Below are 26734 nucleotides of genomic sequence, written 5' to 3'. Positions count from 1 at the left end.
TTTTTAAGAAACTAAGGTTTTTTGAAACTCAATCAAAAAATGTATTTGTTCACAACATACTCTGTCAATCCATGTTTAACATATTATGTATCAAATATCATCCCAAGTACAATTTACAGCTATGCATTGTAACAATACTCTTTTTCTTGAATCTTTCAACTGCTCATCCGAAAAAAGTTGTGCAACAATTCATTGTTCTACATGAGATGCCATTTTGAGTATTGATCCAAATGAGAGAAGGTGAAGAGAGTAGCCACCTTTATTTTCTGATGATGCAAATTAAGGAGCTGCTCGACTACGCCTGTTCCTGCGCCTGTTAATTAAGGATTAGTGGAAAATTATTAAAGCATTTGCCTCTCAGTTGATATTAAGACAGTTACAAACACAACGTACCTGTCGACGTTAAAGCGTACGAGCCTCAAGATGATGACTAATATTGCGAGAATAAAAGCAAGTAGATCCCACACGGTCATTGGTTGTTTTGGAACGCTAAGAAGTTGATCAACCTGATACATTCAACCTTACATCACATCCTTATACATATGCTATTTAGTGTTAAATCGAAAGTTATAAGATGTTTACGTCTATAGGGTGTTTCTGATTCCAGTATTTTTTTATTCCCGGTACGTGGCCCATTCCAACGACAGCAACCACAGATTCATGCTGTGTTGCAACTTCTCGTAGCTTTGTTGACATATATCTATATACAAAAATGAAATGACCAAAAATAACAATTGATGGAATGGAAATGAATTAGAAAGTTAATTGAGATGATGAACTGATTGCGCTCATCCACGAAAGTCTGCGCCATGATAGGATCCTGCTTAGCATACTCCTCGCTCATTCGATCCATTGCGCCAGCATGCATCTTTCCATGAAGCTACATAAAGGAATACCCCACTTATCACACACACAATTAAATAATCATGGTAGTATAAGTTAAAATTAATGAGCATGCATGCCTTGTCGAAGCAATCTTTTGGCAAACATATCTCTTGTGGAATCAACAAATCCACGAGAGACGCCTTGCCCATGTATCTCATCGCTGTAACCTACCCAAAAAAACTGGTTAAAAAATTGGGGTTGGGGCTTGATAAAGAGATCAAAAGCTCACACCGGATATGGTCGATCACCAAGTATAACCTTGGCTCCATATTTCATTGCTTCCGCATTTGCCAAGTAAAACTCTCCACCGGATATACCATTCCATGATTCATCTTGAGTCTAGGAATAGTTAAGTGACATGATAAAGATGTTTCTCTATACTAACTTGGTTAACATTAATATAGAATTATAGATCCATACCTTGGTCTCAATCCAGTAGTGAAGAATATAAGAAACTGTCAAATTTTTCCTCCACATATCCACCATTTCTCGAATGGTTGGGACCTCCAACACCAAATAAACATTATTCATATATTCATTGACTGAGTAACTCTTCACAAACAGACTCCAAATACAAAATACCTTTGCATTTTGACCCATTAAAATAGGTTTGCGATAGTCGCACAACTCCAAGAAAACAACCTGGATTAGGTGCATAAATTATAATCATAACACTGCTATATTGGAGAATGCAAAATAATAAATAACATAGAAAGTACCTCTGGCTTGAAGAATTTCACCGCAGCCTGAGCTAATCTCCCAGATACCTGGAGATGAAGAACAATTAAATTCAGATGTATATTATAATACGATAAAAAAAACACTAGTAAATTAATTACCAGACAATGGTGATTAGTTCCAACCAAATAGACATTGCAGACGCCGCTAGGCGCAGATGACTTGCACGTGAGCTCCAATACACCTCCTGTGAGCTCCTGCGGCATCCACTTCCTCCTTTTACGTTCATAACCGACTCTCGATGTGGCCGAGGAGTGACTCAGCCGCTGCTGAGCGATTTGGTAGAGACGCTTTGCTCTGTACATCTTTGGCTACTTCCGTTTTTGGATTTTTTTTTATCTATCTATATGTTAAAAATATGTATCGACTAATTCAACCGCTATATGAATTTTGACACATTCCATTAAATCTTTTGCGCATTACAAGAAACCTGTTGCGCCATTTTCTCTCTAAGGTAGTACTACATCCATATGATTTGAAATTAGACGTTTTTTTGTTTTAAGATCTGTTATATGGATTTGAAATTAGACGTTTTTTTTTAAGATCTGTTATATGGAATTGAAATTAGACGTTTTTTTTTGTTTTAAGATCTGTTATATGGATTTGAAATTAGACGGTTTTTTTTGTTGTAAGATCTGTTATTATTCATTAACCGTAATTCATTCAATTTTAAATAATAATATCTACTTTATTAGTATTTTTTATAATCAAAATATTGTTGTATACTTTCTTGTCCTGCTATAAGTGATCAACTTCTTTTTGTAAGGGATTTAAGAAAATGATATTTTATTGAGTTAAGTGGAGAGTATGATGTAAGTGAGATAAATAGAAAATATAAAGAGTAAATAAAGTAAGAAAGAGTAAAATATTATTTTTTTATTAAATAAAAATCAATCACTTGATATGAGACAACTCAAAATGGAAAGTTGAAACTTGAGATGAAACAAAGGGAATATATAGTACTCCATCCGTCCCATAAAAATATGTTGCACTTTCCACTTTCGTTCATCCCATAAAAATAGTCAGCTTATGTGATTTCTTTATTTGTAAAAATGAACTATTATAGCTAACACGGAAAAAGTTAAAACAAAACAAAAAAAATACTCCCTCCGTCCTATAAAAATATGTGCACTTTCCATTTTCGTGCGTCCCACAAAAATATGTGCATATCATATTTGAAAAGTTATATCAATTTAATAATGTAGATCCCGCTATCCACTAACACTATTTTAACAACCATTTTCCTCATATCTCTTACTTTATTATATCATTCTCCTCCTCTCTCTTACTTTACCAATTTAATCTTAATTCTCGTGTCATACTCAATGCCCATATTTTTATGGGATGGAGGGAGTAAAACAAACTAACATTAAGAAAAATCTTAAATATGAACTAACATCACTGAAATGAGAATGATCCTCAAAATAGGATTTAAAAGTGCTTAGTTCCTTTCACTTTCTCTCCACACGACACTCTCTCACAGCCTCTGACTCGCATCTTCGGCTATTTGCCTTTCATTTTTAGTAATGGATTGTGAGCGTAAAAAGTTAGTAGAATTTGAAGTCCGCATATCAAAAGTAGAAAAAAGTAAATACACGCTCCATCCCAATTAAGATGGCCACCTTTCCTTTTTTACTTTATGAAGATATTACTAATATTTTATAATACTAGTAATATCTTCGTAAAGTAATAAGTACGAATACTACCTCTTAAAATTTGGTAAAAAATCATATTTTTCCACTATATCAATACAATAAAGGATGGCCTTCAGCTTTCACTCTCCATGAAGCACCGACATAGAAAATAAATGGGAACAATAAAATTAAAAATCAAGTGTACCAAACAAGAGAAGAAAATGTTTATTATACTGGTGTCTAGCAACAACATCAACTAAACAAAAAGCACCCATTTTATTGCTATATACTTCTATACCACATATGGCATCATGCTTCAAATTTAAACGGTAAAACAAAAAGTAAGTGATTAAAGCGAAATGACCTTCTCTCCCCTGTAATGTTTGCCTGGTTGGTCCTATATAAAATCCGAAGTGCTCCAAGTCTGGATGTAATCCTCCTCCAGATCTTGGTGGATTTCTGGATACATTCATGTTAGTATGCAGCATGCGTGTTTGGATTGTTCATTGTGTCACATATAAATCACATTAGACTAGTGTTTTATTTTTCAAATCGACCAGGCTCAAATCCAGGTACATTAGGAGGTCCATAAGGATCAAAGCGTGCACCGGGCGGTACACCTCTGTTCAGAAGATACACGTGTTAGCTCATCAAAGAATAAATACTACTATTTGTCACTGAAAGAGAGAGACAATACTCACGGTAGAAATCCAGGGCCACGAGTTCGATCCCCAAAGAACCTCGGATCATCAGGACCTGAAAACAAATGATGAACAGTTAAAGACAGCAAAATAAGCTATTTTCAATTAGACTTGCAGTTGACACCAGACACATACCCACCAACATGCTTCCACCTCCAAAATCACCCCTGCAAGAAGTTGGAATGAATGTTACCAATAAATGCACAACTCATTTTCATGCATTAGAACTCGAAAGTATCTCAATATAGCCATGAATAGTCAAACCTGGATGGGTTCATTCCAGCCCCTGGGCCAGAAAAGAGGTCACCGCCGCCAAAACCAGGAATTGGTGGAACAACGTATCTGCATAAGTGTAGTAAAAGTGTGGGACTTATAAAAGCAAAAATATGTAACTACTTATTGCTGTGGAGTACATTTACTGTAGCCTCATGAGAGCCACTCAAATATGGTCTTTAAGAATAATGCAAATGTCCACTGCAGGATCTAAAGTATGTAATTCAGATCATTGAGAGATATAGGGGCAAGTGACAGCGTGAGGTTAACCAAAGTGCTTATCAAATATCCTACTCCCTCCGTTCCTTGTTAATAGAGGCATTTCTTTTCAGCACGGAGTTTTAAAATAGTGTGTTAAATGGATGGTGGACAAAGTAAGAGAGAATAAAGTAAAAGGGAGAATTACTTTTTGCCAAAAATAGAAATGACTCAATTAACTTGGAACTTCCCAAAATAGAAAAACGACTCTTTTAACATGGAACGGAGGGAGTACCACCGAACATCATATAGGCTAGAATGCCTTCGCAAGTGGATCAGGAAAATTACCCAGGATGTAAGGGCGTGTAAGGGTCTTCTGTATTAGGTCCTACCCTAAGCCGATCTCTTTCTTCTCTTATACTTGCCTCTGTACTACAATTCACATAACAAAGCAACTTAAGAAACGGATACATGAGGCCTATAATAAACTAGAGTAAGATTATGCAGAGAAAGCAAAACAACACATAAGGAATGCAGATACCAACAACCACCAGACAAACAGAATTCAACCGGCATGGCCACTACCACAGTTACATTAGAACCAAGTAAAGAGCAACGATCAAGCAACATAAATAAGTACCTAGAGATTTTCGCTGACGAGCTAGAAGCCGAAGCAGCATCCAGTTTGTTTAAAATTTCCTTGTTAACATTTTCCACCAGCTTCCCCAAATTCCTGAACTGCAAACCATAATTGCTCCCGGCATCCTCTTGGACATACTCACCAGCACTACAAACCGATATACTAGAGAGTCGACCGCCTCAAAAAAACATTTTATATGTCAATGTTATCAAATAGCGGATATGGCGGCGCCATGGCGCTATGGCATGGCGTTCTGTGGTGGAAATGCCATAGCACCGACATACCCGCCATTTGACAATATTGCGTGTGTACTGCATTTAGGAATGGGGCATTATGCAAGAAACATGAATGTTAGAGCGGTATTTTATGCTTTATTAATTGTTTTAAGAGTTTTAGATGTTATATTTTTGTTATTTTCCAATTTTTGAATTATGTATAAATAATAAGTATTATTTTATTATTTAATTATTGACCGTCATATCCGTCATACTAATACGCCATATCCTTGTGGCGGTTTTTAGGCGAACTGCCATAAGCCGCCATACGAGATTGATAACACTGATATGTAAGCAAATATAAGTATCAAAGCTCTTATACTTATTCAACTTACTCCAGTTCAAGATGCAGAGGCTTAGAATCTCCTTCCTTGAGAACATCAACGATCAATTTAGAGCATCCACAATGGCGGCGAGCGGACCAGCTAGCCGATCCCCGGCGCTCGCCGGTTCGCTCGCCGAACCATTGTAACCGGCGAGCTCCATTTCGTCGAAAAAATCGGCGTGCGCATGCCGATACGCGAGCGCTGGCCGATGCACTCACCGGTCCGCTCGCCGCCATTACAGGCTCCGGACCGGCGAGCGATCGGCCAGCGAATTTTTCTTTTTTTTTTTAATTTTTGAAACACTATATATACGTGCTTTGCACATCATTTTCATTCGCACCACTTGTTTTAACAAGTACTCTCTCTATCTAATTTCTGTACAAGATCAACATCGGGAAATGAGCAACGCTGGTGGTGGTAGTGGTGGGGATGCTGAGGAGTACGAACGTCGAATGAACCAAACGTTAGAGGCCTATACGATCTGTGAGATTGATCGGCTGATGCAAAGGGCCTTGCAGCCGGCGGTACCTCGACCTCGACCTCGACCACGACCAGTTGTCTACCGCCAGTGATTGATCGTGATCACGTAGCTGCACATCAGCGCCTATACGAAGACTACTTCGCAAAGGAGCTGCGGTTCAACGCCAACCTTTTCAGACGCCGTTTTAGGATGAGCAGAGTCATGTTTATGCGTATTGTTAACGCCTTGGAGCATCGATATCTGTATTTCAGCTTCAGACACGATGCGGCTGGCAGACCCGGCCACACACCTATTCAAAAGTGCACTGCGGCAATCAGGCAGTTGGCCTACGGAGACGCGGTAGACATGTGGGACGAGTACCTCCACATCGGTGAGACGACTGCCCTTGAATGTATGAAGTATTTCTGTCAGGGCGTGATTGAAATTTTCCGTGATCAGTACCTTCGAAGCCATACCCTCGAAGACTACCAGGATCTGATGCAGATGCACGGGGAGAAGCATGGGTTCCCGGGCATGTTAGGCAGCATAGATTGTATGCACTGAGAGTAGAAGAATTGTCCCGCTGCCTGGAAGGGGTTCTACACTACCGGCTACAAGGGAAAGAATCTCACGATGATCTTCGAGGCCGTAGCTGACTACCGGCTGTGGATTTGGCATGCGTATTTTGGGATAGCCGGGTCGAACAACGACCTCAACTTCCTCAACTCGTCGCCACTTTCAACGAGCAGTGCCAGAGCGTCGGTCCGGCCATTAGTTTTGTCGTTAATGGCAACCGGCATGATATGGCTACTACTTGGCGGATGGGATATATCCTAGGTGGCCCCGTCTTTGTGAAGACGATCAGATGCGCATCAGATGAGATAAAGGCTTACATTGCGGAACGGCAGGAGTCGGCGCGCATTTGGTGTGCTCCAGTCTCGATGGGCGGCAATTAGGGGTCCAACGCGTTTGTGGCATATCGACTGCATTGCTGATATAATGTACGTTTGTATTATCATGCACAACATGATTGTCGAAGATGAAGGTGTACAACTGACTAGTTGGGCCAACGACGATAATGAAGCCGGTCCAAGCCACGGCATGGCAGCCCCCAACATACGAAGGGGGTACCGCACGATGAAGCCGACCTCCTCCAAGCACATGCCGACATGCGCCAAACGGATGCTTATATTCAATTCCAAAAGGATTTAATTGAAGAATTGTGGGCGCGGAGGACTGCACGTCGTTAGTTTTTTTTTAATTATGTAATTTTTTTAAATGTGTTTTTTTTTAATTTAAATAAAATTATTGAATTTTCCCGTATCTGTGTCGTAAATTTAATTCCGTATTTTGTGTGATTGTCAATTATTTGTTTTATATAATTTTGAGTGATGTGGCTAGGCTATTGCTGGGCTATTTGCTTGTCCTGATGTAGCAGAAGGATTTTTAGTGCTGATGATGTGGTAGGAGGAGTTTGTGGCTGGACTATGGCTGGGCTATTCTTATTGTGGATGCCCTTATCATTCATCACAAGGCAATTCACGAGCACCCTTTTTGAACCATTCTCCGGGTTCGAGTATACAAACGCATAATTATCTTCGACATCGTTCCAACCATCCATCCCATCTTCATCTACACGAAATCACATCCGCAGCATAAGACAAATTGAACATGTAGATATTGAGGGAAATAGCATTCCAAATCGAAAACAACGACTCAACAATTTAGCGCGTTCTCAATTAATCAGCGATCAGAAAACCCCTAAAATAGTGAAATTAGGGTAAATTACCTTTGCAGGATACGGAAAGGGCGTCATCGGCGAAAGCGGGAGGACCGGTGGCGTGGAGGACGTATCCGGTGGCAACAAATGACTCGTGGACGGCGTACGCTGCCTTATCAAAGGCGGTGCAGAATTGTGGCCTCGCCGCCCGTATCACCGCCAAAATCGACTGCTCAGTAGCCATAATATGTAGATTTTCTGATTTTAGGCAGGATTGATTGCAGCCTAGAGACAGAGACAGATGAGAGATAGAGAAGGTGAGAAGAAGAAAAAAGAGAGGAAGGAGAAAGAGAGCCAGCGACGCCGGCTGTGCAGTCCGTCAATGCAATTTTCCTTCAACTACTCTTTGATAAATAACATGGGAGATAATAAAAATCCACAACAACAAAATCGAAATTCCACAAATCAATGGAAAAATCAACCAGGTAAAAAGGTGAAAGCTTTAGAAATATGAGCTTACTGTTATTGACGTTCGATATGAAAATTCAGAGCCGTCGGTCCCCTATGATGCGGCGGGTGAGGAAGGCTAGTGGGCGTGGGTGAGGAAGGCTGGTGCAAGGCAAGTTCCGCCGGTTGAGAGAGAGACAAAGAAGGCGAGAGAGAAAGAGTGAGAAGGCGAGAGATTGAAAGAGCAGAGTAGGAGGCGCCGCTTTTTAAATTTACGGAGAATATTAGTATTTGGGCTTTATTTGTGTTAGATTCTTCTTTACCTATGTAATTAAATTGGTATTGTACACTATTATGCCTTCTACTTCAGTCAAAATTGGTATTGTGCTATTTACTGATCAAAATTGAAATTTTATTTATTGTTGCAATGCTATTTCTCTAAATTTATTGACAGGTTAAATTATAAATAATCTTTTCAATTTTCATCCTATATTTAGTCAATCAAAGTGTTTAATATATTTTAGTCTAACATATATGAATCAAACATACCCTTAAGCGATTAACCTATTTTTAAATATGTAACAAACTGGTTACGAATTTTGCATTAATAGTCTTAGTCCAATGAGTTGCAAACAAAGTAAAATACAAAGGAACGTAGTTTTTTAGTCTATTTTGGAGTGTAATACTCTGATGTAACATCAAACACATATGTTGAGCTCTGTTTAGCTGCACGGCCCTTTTATTCAGATTTTTACAACAACTAATCATAACAAAAACTAGAGTCTGGAAGGCGTTCCCCCTGCAACAATTATTGTTTCTCCGGTCACATAAGCAGCATCGTCAGAAGCCAAATAAGCTGCGGCAGCAGCCATATCTTGCGTAGTTCCAAGTCGATTCAGCAACGTCTTCTCCTCCAGGCTTTTCCTCTGTAAACATAACGACAGTAACGTGAGAATCCAGAGGAATCAGTTTTAATGCACTTTCCAATTTAATGGCGATAGAGATTTGAAGGTTTTCTTATAATGTATTGAAGGAATACTTACCATCTCTTCATTTTTTGTAAGGAATGATGCAAAGTGGGTTGGAACGAAACCAGGAGCGACACAGTTAACACGAGTATCTGGTGCCATCTCAGCCGCAAGTGCCTAAGAAAGGGGGAGAAATTCATGGATTTTATAAAGAAAACAAGGATGCATTTGGAAACATAGTTCAACATTTTCCACTTTTTTCACTCTAGTTCATAATATTTTCATGGGTATTGTATTGATGTGAGAAAATGATTCCATCTTTTCATATCCCTCATTCTCTTATGAGAAATTTGCAAACAATGATAACACAACACATCCTAAGTAGAAAATACTATTTAAAATGAATCAATATGTACCTTTGTGAGTCCAAGTAGGGCTGTTTTGGTGACGCCGTACATCGCCAAGCCTTTGGGTGGATGAAATCCGGCTATAGATGATATGAAAACAACTGAAGAGCCTTTGTTCAAGTGATGAGCTGCTTCCTGTGATAGTGAAATACACACCATTAGCAAACAAAACAAAGATGTTTACTGACAGTAAATGTTATTAGTCCATGATAAATTTGCAACCTGTAACAGAAGAATTGAGGTTTTAACATTGATCTCCCACAATTTGTCAAGCACTGATTCTTTAGTTTCCAGAATACCGTCGACAGAAGGGTTCGCAGCAGCATTGCACACAACGACATCTAATTTTCCATATTTCTGTAAATCAAGAAGAATTTTAGCTTCAATGTGTAGATCGGTATAAATCAGAGAAATGCAAATTCCAAACACCAAAAGTGGAACAAACTTTGAGCATGCTATTCAAAATCTAATTATGTGAGATACATTGAGGTAGAAAAATATAAAAAGACACAAGAATGCAGCTTGCCAAGCTTAAAGGCTAGTTCAAAATTTCCTTGTAGATTCAAACTCTAACAATAAATAAAATACTTTAACCCGGAATACTCAATTGCTACAAACAATATCTAACAATTCAGTTCGTTTTCAATCGAAAACTCTTAGAAAGAAGATATATAAAACACCTTTCTAGAGGCCATCAAGCAAACTATCTACAATCATGAATCAAAAGCTTTGCCATTTGAATCACATAGAATTAGAAGTAGAACGATTTACTTCAGCATATGACAAAAAATATAACTTTCGTAAGTCAATTCGCCAAGCATTAGACGAACACTAAAACCTCATCAACTTTCAGCATCTCATAGACAACCAAAGAGCAAACTGATCACATATAAAACCAAATTTCCTATCAAATAGTAAGATTCAAAGTTAATAGGCAATTTTTGAAACAAATACATTCGTTTCCCCAATATAGTTCTAAATAGTCAATACCACAACTGCTTGAACCTAAACTTAGATAATAGGATTAAATCATAAAATTACCTCGATTGTGTTCTTGATCAGATCTTTCCTATGCTGTTCATTTGAAACATGGCACACCAAACCCGCCACTTCAATTCCCCGATCCTTAAGCTTTTTCACTGCTTCATCAACATTTTTCTGCAAACAAAGTCACAAATTGTATCACCAAAACAATTAAACTACAGAAATGATCAGACTAAAGCTGAATCAAAAACTAAATTCAATACCAATTAAAATAGTACTCCATCTGAATAATTACACAGAGAGACGAAAGGTGTAAATCGCAATTAATTAAAAAACATAGAAACGGAAAGCGTACCTGGCGGCGGGAGGAGATAACGACGGCGGCACCTTCTAACCCAAGGCGCTCAGCTATGCCGAAGCCGATTCCCTGAGTTGAAGCCGTGACTATGGCCACTTTGCCGTCAAATCTTTTCCCGAATTTCTCCATTGTTTGTGTATGTACGAACTGAGTCAACGCTGCGACAGACTTGATTTTGGTAGTGATGTTGAACAAAACGAGGGATTCGGATTTCGGCTAAGAGGTTGGAGATGAATACAAGAAATGATTACGGCAATGGAGAAGGTGGGCCCCTTGATTAAAACGGCAAGGTTCGGCCGGCGCGGTCCATGAACTGTGGGTTTTTTAATAAAAGCCCAACCATAGGAAGGCCTACTAGATGACTAGACCAGCCCATATGTAATCGAAGCCCATACCGTTTCAAAAGCCCACCCTTTTTCGTACAAATAATATGAGAAAAAACTGCGGTAGTGGTCTCATTATATCATGGTGGACCATGGTGGAAAGCTTATGTGGTATGTCCTGCCAATAATATTTTGATAAATAGGTATATATAGGACCCACCTCCAATTAGAATTACACATAGACACATGCATATATGAAAATTTCTCATGTCCATACATAAATCATATAGCTCCATATACGCACGTATACACGCATTAATTACTAGTTTCATATACACATTAACTACTGCTATGCTCTTAAAAATCTTTCACATCAATTAAAAAAAAGCACCATTTCTACTATTGTGGAGAGAAAAAATTACAGAATCATCACCAATAACACTTTAACTTGATATTAAATGGAATTATTTTTATTTTCTTTTAACTAGTATTGCACATTTGCACATAATAAATTAAATGATAATATAGTACACTTCTTATATTATTTTTCTGTAGCACATTAAATATGAATGATAATATAGTATAATTCTTATTTTATTTTTTTGTAGCGCGTTAATATTGTATACTATGTTAAAATATAAAGATATGAGTAACAACATGATCCAAAAAATATTTTTATTATATTGAAAATTTGCCAATATACCATAAAAAAACTCTAGAAACGATCGATTATAGAATCAAATAGCAATTAAAATAAAATATAAATAAATAAAACTACTATATAATTTAATCATATAAAAAATATAGTACTCGATATTTAATACTATATAATTTTCAAAATATTCATATATAGTTATATGGATTATATGAGATGCAAAAATTTCATATCAAATCAAATTTATGCCTTTAGCTAAGATGGTAATTAATGCGTATATATATGGTGCTATTAGGTTGAGATTATTTAATTAAATTAGAAATGAGATGCAATCTCAGTCACTAATCCACAAGATTAATGAAATGTCAACAGCTATTACATTATGTCAACACGGGTGTATAAGTGTCATTTCATTAATAATATGGCAGAAAAAAATAAAATTGTATTTGAAATCATTTTCTAAAACCCTCTCCAAAAGTCTCTCTGAAAATCTGTTGATCTTCATACAATTCACACAATTGTGCAAAATCGAAGACCTTCAAAATCTATGAAGTATACAGAAGCTGAAGCTGAAGCTGAAGAATTTGAGCAATACCGTTTTCCCCCAAATTGAAGCTGAAGAATTTGAGCAATTGAAACATGAATATAGGAAGTAAACAGAAGAGGAGAAGACAATTGCGATGGCGAGAAGGTAGGGGATGAAGACGAGCGTGTTGGCAATTAGGTAGGAGGAGAGGCGGTAGACGCCGCTGGAGGCTTCTCGGAGGAGGATTGGGCGCTCGTTGATGAAGATCGGGAGGGTTTCGGTGGTGGAGGAGAGAAGGAAGGTGAGCGTGAACGCGAAGAGACCTAATCGCTTCTCGATCCCCAATTTGTCTAATCCGATGTTGATGTAGATCTTGCCGAGCACGATTCCGACTCCTACGGCTTGCAGTGTGTTGGTGACGAGCAATTGCTTCATTCTGTAAATGATTTTCCAGAATCGGAAGGATAGGAGTGTGAATTCGTGGATTCTAGAGCTTCCAGACCTGATTTTGTGTTCAATTGGAGGAGGAGAGATGGATTCAATTGACATCTGCTCAAAGAACAGTAGTTATTTTGATGTTGGTACATCTGTTGTTTAAATTTACCATGCTTTCTCTAGGTTAAGCTAGTTATTATCCATCCTTTTGTCCTATGAATATCATTAGAGAAGTTTAAATGCAGTTTATACCATGCTTCCTTTGGTTTGCTTTCTTGAGTTTGGTCATTGTTTTCATATTCCCATGAAAGTGCAGTTTATTGAATCTAAATATTTCTATTTTCTTTAAAACTATGCTTTTTTTCTTAAAAATATTTGTATGGCAGAGCATGTTGATATATATTTGAGATAAAGGATACTAACATAATAAAGAAATCCTCATGTAAATTTTGGATGTCTTGTTTCTTGATCATAACTTTCCTTTTGTGATGTATCCCCTGCCACCCTCCACCATGTCATATCATTTTCCTGCTCCTGCTCCGGCTGTTCCGGTGGTTGGATGTTGGTGAGGATTTCCATGGAGAATTCGAGGGGATCGAGCTGAGGGGGACGATGAAGCCGTTGGAGAGGAGGAAGGCTTTGAGGGAGAAGATGTCGCCGTGGTGGATCTCGAAGCAGCAGCATCCGTCGCAGGGTGTGACGCCGGAGCTCTTCTCTGTGCTGCAGTAGGTGAAGAGAGCGCCGGTGTCGTTCCGGAGCCACCAGCAGCGCAAGGAGACGCGGAGGTGGTGGAGCTCGATCGGATTCTCCAGGTGTTTGATGAATTGATTCAGAAGGTGTGTGTGTTTGTGCGTGTCAAAGTTTAGAGTGATTTGTCTGGCTAATCTAATTATTAAGATTCGATTTTTTTTCCAGAAAAAAATGTTCTTTTTTCTTGTTTATAATGATGGTTGAATGTGTTATGTTTTTCTAGCAAATGTTTCCTTCCTTTTAAATGAGGGATTTTTTTTGGTGGATTGTTTTTCTTATTCTTGAGCTGAAATTGTTCTTAATGGAGTTGTTGTCTTAGTTAATTCTGCTGATTTTTTTATTGGTCTTGATATTTTTACCATAGGTAATCTCTCTCTCCCTGTTTGCCTCTTGAGCTAAGATTTCCATAGCTTCTTGGTTCTTGTAAGAAACATATTGATCTATTTGAGAGAAAGAGTGAGAGTGAGAGAGAGTGTGAAAAACATCTTGATCTTATGTCAACTACGATGTCAACAGCAAACGTTATTCGTGTCAACTACGATGTCAACATCAAACGTTATTTATGTCAACTACGATGTCAACATCAAACGTTATTTATGTCAACTATTATGTCAACAACAACTCATTCAGGAGACAGAAAAGATTGATTTCTGGAAAAGGATAGAAGAAGATACTGTTGATGCTGCTGCAATGGGGGAGGGTTCCTAATTGAAGATCTTGGCTCTCAGCTACCTTTACTTGCCCGCTAGAATTTAAGGTTGTTTCCTTTACCTGGGTGCATTCCCCGAAGATTGTGAGATACGTGCCTCTAAACTCATCAAACTTTGGGTTGGTGAAGGCTTCTTCCTAAAACCTGCACTACCCACACAAACCATGAACAACTATTGTGGTTTCTGACTTTTGAACTTAGCAGTATGTAATATATATGAAATGTCAACCAGTTCAACAACTTGTATTGAAATGTCAACAACGCAAAAATAATTCTTATAATTAAAATAGAACAACTATTTTGTCTTAATTTTTTTATTTGAAACAAGTTCTGGTATCATGATCATGCAATACATGTTAATTGCTTTCGTATCAAATATCAACAATTTATATGAAAATATCAACAACTTGTATATCAAATGTCAACAACTTGTCAACAATTTGTATATAGTGTCAACAACTCAAAAACAATTTTTGTAATTTAAAAATAACAACTATTTTATCTTCAATTTTTATTTGACACAAGTTTTGGCATCATGATCATACAACACATGTCAATAGCCTGCATATCAAATGTTAACAATTTATAGCAAAATGTCAACAGCTTGTCAACAACTTGTATATAGTGTCAACAACTCAAAAACAATTCTTGTAATTAAAAAATAACAACTATTTTATCTTAATTTTTTTAATTGACACAAGTTCAGGCATCATGTTCATACAATATATGTCAATAGCATGCATATCAAATGTCAACAACTTATAGCAAAATGTCAACAACATGTTAATAGCCTGTATATAAAATGTCAACAGCTTGTCAACGACTTGTATAAAGTGTCAACAGCTCAAAAACAATATCAATAGCGAGAATATCAAATGTCAACAACTCTATTAAAATGTCAACAACTAAAAAATAACACTTGTAATTCACATATCAATAGCAATAATATCAAATGTCAACAACTCTATTAAAATGTCAACAACTCTATCAAATTCAGAAACATAGCAGAGCTTCCACCAACATACACAAAATCTATTAGTCAATTAAAAAATCTAACAATTTCGACATGAGGATTCAATATCTCACAAATCTTATTGTTCCAATTTTTAGATCTACAAATTCCAATTCAGGAAAAATGAGTAAAATCGCAGATCTCACTACAAAATCCAACAAAGAGTAGAAATCAATGATGTCGGCGAGGAGCTCGGATCCATCTCGAAATCGGGCAAAACGTCGCTCTCGTCGATTCCGAGGAAGAGATCGTCGAAATCAATATTGTCGAACAGATTGATGCCGGAGAAATAGGGGAACTCGGCAGCGTCGATCGAGAAGCCTTCCATTTCGTCTTCCAATTCGGAGGCGCAGCAATGGCGGCGGCAGTGGAGGAGGATGTGGAGTCGTGCGACAGCGGCGGAGATGAAGTGCGGCGGAGATGAGGAGCGGCGGTGGTTGACGGGGAGAAGATTTTTTGAGTGAAATTGGGAAAATTATTGATGGCAAAGAAGATAAAACATGAAATTACCATTCTGCCCTTTTATAATAAATTAATCTAAAAATATTTTTTGTGTGGCAAAATCTGGACCACTCATTTAATAAAAATGAGTGGCTGATGTTGCATCTCATTTCTCAATTAGCCTAAAAAATCTCAATTGATCATGGACCTATATATATATATAGGTATATATATATAGGGGCGCGTTATTCTTCTATTCATCCCTTAGATCCTATATTCTTCTTAATATGGGCCGTTAGATCTCATTCATCAACGGTGCAGATGCTCTGCATTATTACACTATAATGGTGCATTATTAGTCAGTGTGCATTATTCAATTGAAAATCTGCATTATTACACTATAATGGTGCATTATTAGTCAGTGTGCATTATTCAACTAAAAATCTGCATTATTAAATGACACGTGGCACCAATCTAACCGTCGGATGACAAAATCGTGGAGCTGAGATTAAAAAAAAACAAAGAACACAAGATACAAAAAGGAAATGATATATATATATGGATGTATTCATACATATTTCAAAGTTAGAAAGTTCATGCTTCGTAAGGACGGAATAATAAGAAAATATAATTAAGATGGTGGGTACTAAATATAATTAACTAAATTATGGAACATTTTTTAGTAAAGTCTTAAAGGATGAGACATTTTCGATATTGTTATTTTAAAATAATAAATATAAGTATGATATTATAAAATTTATGGTGGATTTTGACGGACTAGCAACTAGCCTACTATTCATGAATAGCCATTGTGTTCAACCAAGAATAAAATGGGACAAGAGATAAGATATTCTGAAACACATACATAATGCCATCATTATCATATTTTCATCATTTATCAAAATGATCACAACCTCGAAATATCAAGAGAAGGACAAGAAATATCACCGATGATTCCTGCCAAACTCTATGGATTACCATAGAAGATAAACAAAGCTAATCAAGCGAGACACCGAAAAGAATAGAAGTCATGCCAAAACGGAAGAAAACTTTAAAATTTTTTACAAATTTTAATAAACAATTGGTAAGATAAAGAGAGTCAGAAAGAAAAAGTTAATAAGTTACTATTAATTTAGAATAAATCTTAGAGTAACTTATTAGAGAGAAAATAATTTTTTTAAATAAAAAAATTCATACTTTTAAGGGGAGGAGATCCTCTGTTGTTCCACAAACACAGCATGATGTGCTATTAAACGCACATCACACTTAATGAAACGCAAGATTAGTTCTTTTCCTTTTCTTTTTATGATATTCTTATTTTGTTTTATAACTATGATTTTTTATTTAAATACTAATAAAATACTCTAAGAAAAGAAAACACACTCATGATTAACACAATCCAATTTTTTATTTTTTTCGTAATTTTATTTTGTTATAGACAAGAAAATAATATTATTAAATATTAAACAAAATACTTAAAAGATATAAACATACATGCACAAGAAATTATTGATATGCTAATCATGAATGTATTTGCTTTTCATTGAATATTTATAAATTGGAACTGTGTTAATCATGAGTTTGTTTTCTTTTCTTAGAGTATTTTAGTAGTATTTAAATAAAAAATCATAGTTATAAAACAAAATAAGAATATTATACAAAGAAAAGGAAAAGAACTAATCTTGCGTTTCATTAAGTGTGATGTGCGTTTAATAGCACAGCATTATATGCTGTGTTTGTGGCCCACTTTTAAGAGACAGAGATAATATTACTTTTGTCTCACTCTTAAGTGATTAATTTCCTACTATTTGACACTAGATTTGTTTAGTATTGGAAAAATAGTACTCCGCATCAATTAGTGCCAATCCTATGCACTTTAGAGTTTTGAATGCTATAGTAAAAAACAAAGACACGAAATCGACTATTGGGAAAAAGTTAGTACTATGCTTCAAAAATTCAAATTTTTGCCACCAATCTAAATTCAAATTCACGACCATAAAATTAAATTCATTGAATCTTACCACAATTAAGCCGCTTGTAACTGTTTGCACACCTAAACCGAAACACAAACACGTTCTTACATTCATAAATCTCATCATTTATCACAACCTTAAACTAAAACAAATTTCACAGAAATGGACAAGAAACCTCACTCGGCTCAACGAGCCGACGATTCCTAACAAACTCCATGAACGCAAGCGACTCCCGACAGCTCCTAAGATCCGATTTCGCCCTCAAAAACGGCGGAAAAAACAGCCAAAAACTCGTGTAAATCACATACCCCAACGTCAACACCCCCGCCACAGCCCTCGGCAGCCTCAATCTCCCCTCACACATCTTCTTCACCACAATCTCCAGAGATAAAGACACCCCGTGTAGAAGAAAGAACCCAATCATCTCCCCACTCGGCCTCATTCTCCCAATGTTGTAAAAAATCAGCTCATGCATTAGCCCGGACACCAAGAACGTGGCCAAAACCGCGGGTATCGCGGCCCATCTGCCTAGCCCGAGCCGGGCTGAGGCGGCCCTCACGGGGCGGTAGACCGTGGGGTGCAAAATGTTGGACACCATCAAGTTCCACCGCCTCCCCCAGAAGTCTTGGAGCGAGGTGGCGAGGTAGGGCTCGTTGAAGTGGGGCTCGAGCTCGACCCGGGCTAGGGCTTTCACGGCCGCGGCGAAGAGGGAGAGGATCATCTCTAGCATGAGGTACATGTGGAGGGCGTAGCATAGCATGATGATGTGGGGGTGGATGTGGGATTTGTAGGCGTATACGCGTATGAGAAGGGCTAGTATTGTTACTTTAACGACGGGGTTTAGGGGTGATTTGTGGGGTTTTTTGGGGGATTGTTGGATTTTGATGGGGAAGCAAGCTAAGGGGAGGAAGAGGGATAAGGGGATTGGGGGGTGGGAGGAGAGGGGGCCTTGGTTGAAGGTGAGGAGGAGGAGTTTGAAGGTGGAGAGCCATGAGATGAAGAAGGAGGTGATGCCGGAGAAGTGAATGGAGGTGAAGTTGAGAGGGAGGAGGAGGAAGAGGATTATGATTGGGAAGATTGCGATGATTCTTGGATTTCCGGTGGGGAAGATTTGGGCTACTTTGTGGGTGTAGCAAAGAGAGGCTACTACAATGCTCCAAACTAGAATCAAGTTGTTGATTTCTCCTTCCATAATATTGCACACACTCTCCCTCACTAATTTTGTAGAAAAGAGAGTATTCTTTTCTCTATAATTTCCTCCACTTATATAGGATAGGGTTACATGTTGTTTGTGTCCCCAATTACTCAACGTTTTGGGTCCAAAATCTCAAAGTGAGTTTGCGACAAATTCGAATCATATCACGCCTGACATTATCCCGCGACACAACAACGTTGAATTATAGTTTGTGCCATTGATTTTTTTTTTCGGTGTATCATCTTTATTTAAGAATCTCCACGGTCAATTGAATAAATTCTCTCTAATTTATGTCAAGTAGGATATGAATTAAAATTTTCAAAAAATTGAGACTTTTTTAGGAAAAAAGAAAAGGGTAAGCTAATTTTTTCCTCTTTATTCTAGTTCTAGACAAATGGTGAGAATTTGGAACACGAAATAAAATTGGTGTGATATGTACTTTTGCAGGGTGTTTTGTGCATCACTAGATAAAAGTGTAAAACTCTTATCTCCTTCAATGACTTTCCCTATGTCTATCTACAGAATTGAGAGTGAAGATGTGTCTATAACGTTCTCCACTTGTTTATAATATAATGCCTTTATGCAACGATTCTTGTGCATCACTAGATATTATTGTTATTACCTTTTCCCTACTCGAATGGGATACTTTATACCACAAGTAATCTCCGATATCTTTTTCCAAATAATGATGACACGTGTCAGTTTCTAACTTTAATTTGTTTCATTTTAAACGGTATAGCACATTCTACACACACCAGTGGTTACTTCTAAGTTAAATACTCCATATAGATCTCATCAATGCTACCTCACTTAGATATCAACTAATACACGATTGTTCCACGACATGAATCCTATTTGATTGACACATACTTAAAAATAAATAAAAATCAAGTTAGTAAAATATGGATTCCACTTAAATTAGTTTTATAATAAAATGAGTGGAATAAATTAGTGAAATATAAAGTCAACTTACTATTTATGGTAAAGATAAAAATATGAATCTTATTGACTTTACAAAATAAGACTCTTATTATGGAACAGAGGGAATACTTGCCTAAAACTAAACTTATTTTCTAACAATTCTATTTTCAGACGACAAAAATTATTATCAATGAGTTCAACTATCTCTTATTTTTATGTTTATATATTAGTCAACATTTTATTTATATTCTATTATCCTCGTAATTATACTCTAATTGCGGATTGAGGGAGCATATGGTTCTGTGCATGAGTAGTTAAATTTTTAGAAGTATTGTAGGAGTATTTAATTATAAATGTTATATTAATATGTCAGCCATATTATTATGTAGTTAGATTAATATATATATGGTGAGAAAAAATACAATCAATTTGTGGTGGCTTGTAATTTGAACTTAGCATATTTTTTTATCTTAATAAATAAAATAGTTATATATGTCAAACATGATATACTTAAATAACAATAATTGAAAAAATAAATTTGTTACAACACCAAGATACAGCACGAATTTAATAAAGAGTTATTGGTCTTTAAACTTATAAATTTTGGATGAGATCTTATATTTCCCATGAACTTAAATATTTTGGAGTATTAGTTTTAATTTTATAGTAGCCGATTTAAGATTATGTCCAAATTAAATTTTACTCTATGGGGCAAACGCCAATATACTTGTTTATAGGGTTATAGGGGTGACCGCGTTATATTGCTAACTACTATTTAAATTGCGAACTATGTTAATTCATTAATGCAGTGTATTAAAAATGTCAACACATAATATCAACCTATTATATTAAAGTTCAATAAAATAATGCATTGGCATTTTTAATATAGTGCGTTGATAAATTAGAAGTTAGCAACATAATAAGTTTAACAATTAATCTGATTTATATTAATAAAAAATAGTCAACCTATCTAGTTTGGCTCTAGTGGTCGGTCTTCTTCTTTTTCTTTACAACCGTTGTACCTATCGTCATATTTTAATTAGCCTAAAGTCTGAAAACCTATATGTAGAAAAAAGCCCACTGTCATATTAGCTTATCTGGGTTTACAAAGATAGACTATTTCCAAAGTTTAGGTATCTCACTAATGCAAATTTTTCAGCTAATAATTTTTCACCTAAACCCTAAACCCTAAAGTGAGTGGAAAAAGTTCGTGGATTATAGGTCCCACAGTTATATATTAATTTTATAATAGAATATGAGTGTAATGAATTAGTGGTAAGTGAAGACCATTTACAAAAAATTGGGGAATTTTTATAACCTTTTTAGTACTTGAAAATTATATTTATGGTACTTTGGACATTTTTTTTTAGCCTAAAATGCCTCCAAAACATAGAGGGCATTTTTAGCCTGTTCACGCAAGCATAAATATGATATTTTCCTAATATTTGAATAGTTGAAATGATATTTCGAATATGTGTTATAAATTGTATACAAAATAAATAATTTGTGTCCAGCTAAAAGTGTATATTCTTATAAAACGGAAGGAGTATTAATTATTTTTAGGTATTAATTGTGAAGTTTATTCATTTATTTAAGATTGAAAATAAAGTGTCTATATTAAAATAAATAAGGAATTAATATATCAACTGGGGGTGGTTAATATTAAAGTAGACGGTCCCGACTTCTAGAAGCTGAATGCATGTTTTGTAGCCCATCCATTTCTGTCGATGACATAATTATTAGGGATATTGAGACCTAATATCATCGAATTTTCAAAAAGTTGGATTTTTCTCATGAACTTTGAAATTGACAAATAATATCACGAACTTTACCCTGAGTTTACTATTTCCCAACAATGAAAAAATTCCGGCAAATAATATCATGATACAAAAATTTTCCCTTAATTTTTCGACAACTTCGAGAGCTTCAAGTCTTTCAATATTTGAGAACAGTTTTTCTTGAAGCACACCTTCCAAATTTGTTCTTCAATCTATTAGTATAGTCAGAATTTTTTCATTAGTGGGAAATAACAAATACAGGGTAAAGTTCGTGATATTATTTGTCAATTTCAAAGTTCGTGGGAAAATCCAACTTTTTAAAAGTTCCATTATATTAGGTGCCAATATCCCTAATTATTATGATTAAATATAGTAGGAGTAGCATATCTGACTATTTGAATGATAAAGTGGCTAAAAGAGTTTGCAATTAATTAGTTCATCAAAATTAGGGAAAATTGCTAGAATAATTATTACGTTTAATCAATTTCCGTTCAACTAATTAACTTTAAATAATAATTGATTATATTATAAATTTGACATTTTCTTAGTTACTCACTCATTCCATTATGAAACTTTGGTCATGTTAGGTATCTTAAAATATTAATGTGATGCGTAAAGATGCAGCTTTGATTAGGTGTAATTTCTGTCTATCATATCAAGCTTAATTGCCCAAGAATATGAGATTATGGGACAATTGAGAAAAATGTCAATGTTAAAATATATTATTAGCTATTTTTAAAAATTGTGGAAAGAACTAATCTTGATGAATTTAAGGCAATTGACCCTAAAAATAATATTAATATTATTTGATAAATTTAAAAAAATGAAATTTACATAAATTACATTTCAATTAATAATATATTCCAAATCCAACCTGCAAATAATATGATATGGGTTATTATATGTATCGGACAAAAACAAAATATGCGTACAAATCAAAGCGCTTATCGGATGGATCGGACAGTTGAATATGGTGAAATTAAAGCCCATCTATAAAATTAAACTTGTAAAAGTATGTAAAGTCAACATAAAAGGTCGAGGTCGAGAAACTCATATGAAAAGGTTTATTCCATGCCATATGAAAATATTAATATCTCCCTCTTTTTCATAATCAATATTTAAATTATCACCTACTCCACTTTTTAGATACAAAGGACAGATTCATCAAATTGATCTATTTTTTGAGGGCATCGTTAGGATGGTGGAATCATATACTATTAATTATTATTATTATTATTATTATTATTATTATTATTATTATTATTATTATTATTATTATTATTATTATTATTAATTGTTTTGGTATAATTTTATTTTATGAAAATTATTATCCTACTTGAAAATTGAAATCATCATTTTTCTACATGGACGACATCTGCTAGTGAATTTTATTATTTTCTTAACACTTAGCAAATAGTATATGCACATCATCAATTTGAAAAAACATATGTATTGCAACATCAACAATGTATTACAAATTGACAATTGAAATATTTCGCTTATGGAAATATGCTAAAAAATAATTTAATCTGATTAAAGTTATATGGAATTAAGGGTTTGTGAAGTAATTTAGAAGTGTCAACTCTGATTGAAAATGATATGTCATTACTCGAATATATACATCGTTCTACACAAATTACCATAATAATAGGACTTTAACATAAGGTTTGTAGGAATCATTTTTTGGTTAAAGGAACAATTCTTTATAGTACTCCATTCAAAACATATATGGCATTTATAGTTACCAAGCATATAAATAGAATTCATTAAAAACTGTATAGTAATAATTTTATTTCTTTTATATTTTTCGTATACACAAAATAAGAGAATTAGCATTTCATTTCATTTTCGCAAAATAACGGCAAAAAATAAACTGCTCACTTATAGTGGGACGAAGGGAGTAACAAAAAACCTTGGATCACTATAAACAGAGATGCAACTTGCCAGTTAGTTGCTTACTTAACAGTATATGCATAAGTTAAGATTTTTCCAGAGTTTTAAGATTTATTTATGCATATACACAACCAAGAGACTCGAATAAACATTAACTTGATTGAAAATATCTCAATATTAACTTGATTGAAAATATTAACTAAAATTGAGACTGAAATTTCATGAATGATTTTAGCTACAGCTTCATCAATACTTCATCCTTTTCTGGAGATGACCAAATCAATTTATCTCTTTCTACATTGGTTAGAATACTAAAATCCGAGTTACTATCAATGTGGCCGCTTAATAATAGTATAAAAAACAGTTTACATATATACTCTGTGAAAAGTTGACTGACTCAATGCAAAATAGTTAGAAATTATTTTTATGACACTATCTAGTTAAAATTTATCTAGAGAAGACTTCATGTAGTACATCAAAATCAAGTCAACAAAATTCATATCCTCCAATTCCACTTTGTACATAGATAGCTAGTGTGTGAAAAAAGTCATCAAGAAATGGAAGAAACGCTCATTAAATCAGATGAAAAGAAGCTTTATGATGCAGCAATAGAAGGGAATGCATCACTATTTCAAAAACTCCTCCAAAAAAATCCATTTCTTCTCAACAAAATCTCATTTTCAAGCACTCACAAATCTCCTCTACACATAGCAACATATCAAAGAAACCTCAGCATCGTACAACAAATCATGGACAAAAGCCCCGAGCTAGCCGAGGAATTAGACTCCCAAAAATCGTCGCCTCTTCACATAGCAGCGGCGAAAGGGTACGTAGAAATCGCCTCAATATTGCTAGCAGAGGCCCCAAACATGTGCTGGTCACGTGACTGCCGCGGCATGAACCCTGTCCACGTGGCAGCCATGAATGGCCGCGTCGACGTCGTAGACAAGCTCGTTGAGGTGGATGGTTTTGCTGCTATGGAGAGGCTCGATCGCTGGGAGACGGTGCTGCATCTGTGCGTGAAACATCGTCAGCTAGGGGCGTTGAAGGCTTTGGTGGAGAAGTTGGGTGAGTTTGTGTGTGAAGAGGATGATGCTGGAGACACAGTCTTGCATTTGGCTGTTAGATTCAGACAAGTTGAGGTATTTTAAGACCAACTCTTTTGCAAACTAGTACTACTATACTATTTATTTTGTTTTTAGTGTGATTGGGCATAGACACATTACACATATATTGCTAGATTGAAAGTCGGTATTCTCACCGAGTCAAATGATTAATAATTTTCAGTGTAAGTCTCCACATGTGTGGTTTTCTTTGCTAGATGTTTTTGGTTTTCTAAATAGGGTATCTTGCTCGTGGATATGATGATTCGCTATATATAAAATAGTTACTCCTATCATTTAAGGAGATAAAAATTGAACACAATTACTTGCATTAGAAATTTTTTTAAGTATAATAAATAATTTATGATGCAAAAGAAAACGTTCTTGAATTAAAGATAAATTAACTTAATTTTTTTATTTTTTGGATGCTTCTATTTGCACTCTCTAATTTTAGTTGGGACACGAACAGTAAGGACGTTTTCTGAAGCATTTGTGGCATATTTAGAAACACAAGTTAGCGTCTTAATTGTATTAAAAGATGTCCGTATCGGTTTTTTTTAGTGATTTTTTATTGTTGAGTTGTGATTATCTTGTGGCTATATTGTGCATTTCCCATGTCCCTAAAAATTTGTCATTTATTTCAATTTTCACTTATCTCTAAAAATTTGTCACCTTTAGTTCATTTGCCTCCTTTCAGTTATTTCTATTTTCAAATCACATATTTTTGTAAAACAACGTCCGAAAAGAAACTGTTCACTTATAGTGGGACGAAAGGTGTAGATAATTTCATTATGTACCACGTGTACTAGGATGCTAATATGCTAGTATATCCTATGAAACATTATATAAGTCTCCAAAATATAGTTCATTTTTGCTATTTATTTAGTTCCACAAAATTAGTTTAATTTTTTTGAAAAGTTTTTCACAATATAATAATATGAGTTTTTCACTGTCCATTTTGCATATTTAGCACTATTTCACTCCAAAATTTGAATCCCTCACATTCTAAACAACAGACGATTCAATACTTGGTGGAGAACACTACAATCGACAAGAAATCAAAGAATTCGAAAGGGCAAACGGCACTCAAAATCCTAAAACAGAGCATTTATCGGCCAGGATCAGAAAAAACAACCCAAAAAATCAAGGAAATCCTCAAACTACGATCCACCAACCAATCCTCCCAATCCCCACCAGTGGAGTGGCTAACCAAGAAGCGCGACTCCATAATGGTGGTGGCGATCCTGATCGCCACCATGGCCTTCCAGGCCGCCGTAAGCCCGGCAGGCGGCGTGTGGCAGGACGACACGCCGCCACACAGGGCGGGCGAGGCCGTGATGGCGTACAACAACCCCAAGATATACAAGAACTTCATACGCTCCAACACAGTGGCTTTCGTGACGTCACTGAGCACCATCCTGCTGTTGATCAGTGGCCTGCCGTTCAAGTACAGATTCTTCATGTGGGCCCTGATGGCGATTATGTGGGTGTCGGTGACGGCCGTGGGAGTGACGTATGGGGCTTCGATCATGGTGGTGACTCCTGGATTTGATCGGAAGTCGCTCAGCCAAGTGATCAAGACCGGGATCAGTGTTTGGAGTGGTGTGATGGTGGTGCTGCTGGCCGGGAATATTATTCGGCTGCTTCTCCGGTGGCTGAGGCGGGTCGGAGTGGGATTCTGGACGTCGGAGAGATGTTTTCGGAAGTCTGGTGAAGTTTAGGCGTGAGAGTAATGGGGATCAAAGACAAGAGAAATTGAACTTCGAGGATGATGAACAATTACATTGATCTTGTTTATGTTTCGTTTGATCTAATAACTAAAATTGTCCATTGAGGTGGTGTTCGGTTGCCAAGATAAAATAATACCAAGATGTAATGTAAGATTGAGTTATGAGATTATTTTAGTCATATGGGGGTTAGCTATAATTAGTTATCTCATGATTATCCATGTAGGATTGAGTTGGAGGATTGAATTTCATGAATCAAACACACTATATATTTAATCT

The 26734-nt window shown here is 35.9% G+C and overlaps 5 protein-coding genes and 1 long non-coding RNA gene across 9 annotated transcripts; 2 read left to right on the top strand and 4 right to left on the bottom strand.

The window, feature by feature from the left end:
* LOC121787906 (traB domain-containing protein-like) lies at positions 1-1939 on the bottom strand. The gene is made up of 9 exons (XM_042186750.1): positions 1725-1939; positions 1605-1652; positions 1306-1527; positions 1117-1224; positions 963-1052; positions 780-880; positions 583-700; positions 394-506; positions 1-313 (listed from the first exon to the last, which is right to left on the bottom strand). Exons 1-9 carry the CDS (start codon positions 1926-1928, stop codon positions 280-282), a joined length of 1038 nt encoding a protein of 345 aa, XP_042042684.1. The 5' UTR covers positions 1929-1939; the 3' UTR covers positions 1-279.
* Positions 1940-3765: 1826 nt separating this feature from the next.
* On the bottom strand, positions 3766-8113 carry LOC121786358 (probable proteasome inhibitor). The gene is made up of 9 exons (XM_042184975.1): positions 7920-8113; positions 7651-7762; positions 5680-5739; positions 5070-5216; positions 4778-4861; positions 4223-4300; positions 4094-4125; positions 3959-4013; positions 3766-3879 (listed from the first exon to the last, which is right to left on the bottom strand). The coding sequence occupies exons 1-9, from the start codon at positions 8092-8094 to the stop codon at positions 3798-3800; spliced, it is 825 nt and encodes a 274-aa protein (XP_042040909.1). The 5' UTR covers positions 8095-8113; the 3' UTR covers positions 3766-3797.
* Positions 8114-8292: 179 nt separating this feature from the next.
* LOC121786359 lies at positions 8293-8725 on the top strand. The gene is made up of 2 exons (XR_006047141.1): positions 8293-8335; positions 8400-8725. It is a non-coding gene; the product is annotated as an uncharacterized LOC121786359 (long non-coding RNA).
* A 139-nt stretch (positions 8726-8864) lies between these two features.
* LOC121785761 (tropinone reductase-like 3) lies at positions 8865-11265 on the bottom strand. The gene is made up of 6 exons (XM_042184187.1): positions 11012-11265; positions 10714-10830; positions 9895-10029; positions 9682-9807; positions 9341-9442; positions 8865-9223 (listed from the first exon to the last, which is right to left on the bottom strand). Exons 1-6 carry the CDS (start codon positions 11141-11143, stop codon positions 9074-9076), a joined length of 762 nt encoding a protein of 253 aa, XP_042040121.1. The 5' UTR covers positions 11144-11265; the 3' UTR covers positions 8865-9073.
* A 5118-nt stretch (positions 11266-16383) lies between these two features.
* LOC121785965 (acyl-CoA--sterol O-acyltransferase 1-like) lies at positions 16384-19276 on the bottom strand. 4 transcript variants are annotated; one of them, XM_042184459.1, is made up of 3 exons: positions 18019-19273; positions 17887-17918; positions 16384-16832 (listed from the first exon to the last, which is right to left on the bottom strand). In XM_042184459.1, exons 1-3 carry the CDS (start codon positions 19028-19030, stop codon positions 16773-16775), a joined length of 1104 nt encoding a protein of 367 aa, XP_042040393.1. In that variant the 5' UTR covers positions 19031-19273; the 3' UTR covers positions 16384-16772. The 4 variants fall into 4 exon arrangements, with proteins under 4 accessions (XP_042040393.1, XP_042040395.1, XP_042040392.1 ...); XM_042184461.1 differs by having other exon boundaries at positions 18014-19272; XM_042184458.1 differs by lacking the exon at positions 16384-16832 and having other exon boundaries at positions 17563-17918; positions 18019-19276.
* Positions 19277-24152: 4876 nt separating this feature from the next.
* On the top strand, positions 24153-26449 carry LOC121787905 (ankyrin repeat-containing protein At5g02620-like). The gene is made up of 3 exons (XM_042186749.1): positions 24153-24767; positions 25745-25800; positions 25897-26449. The coding sequence occupies exons 1-3, from the start codon at positions 24183-24185 to the stop codon at positions 26447-26449; spliced, it is 1194 nt and encodes a 397-aa protein (XP_042042683.1). The 5' UTR covers positions 24153-24182.
* Positions 26450-26734: the final 285 nt, after the last annotated feature.

The sequence above is a fragment of the Salvia splendens genome, chromosome 22, assembly GCF_004379255.2.
Source record: "Salvia splendens isolate huo1 chromosome 22, SspV2, whole genome shotgun sequence".
In the NCBI taxonomy this organism is placed as follows: domain Eukaryota; kingdom Viridiplantae; phylum Streptophyta; class Magnoliopsida; order Lamiales; family Lamiaceae; genus Salvia; species Salvia splendens.
The sequence above is the reverse complement of the archived record's forward strand: the minus strand, read 5'-3'. Positions and strand labels throughout refer to the sequence as shown.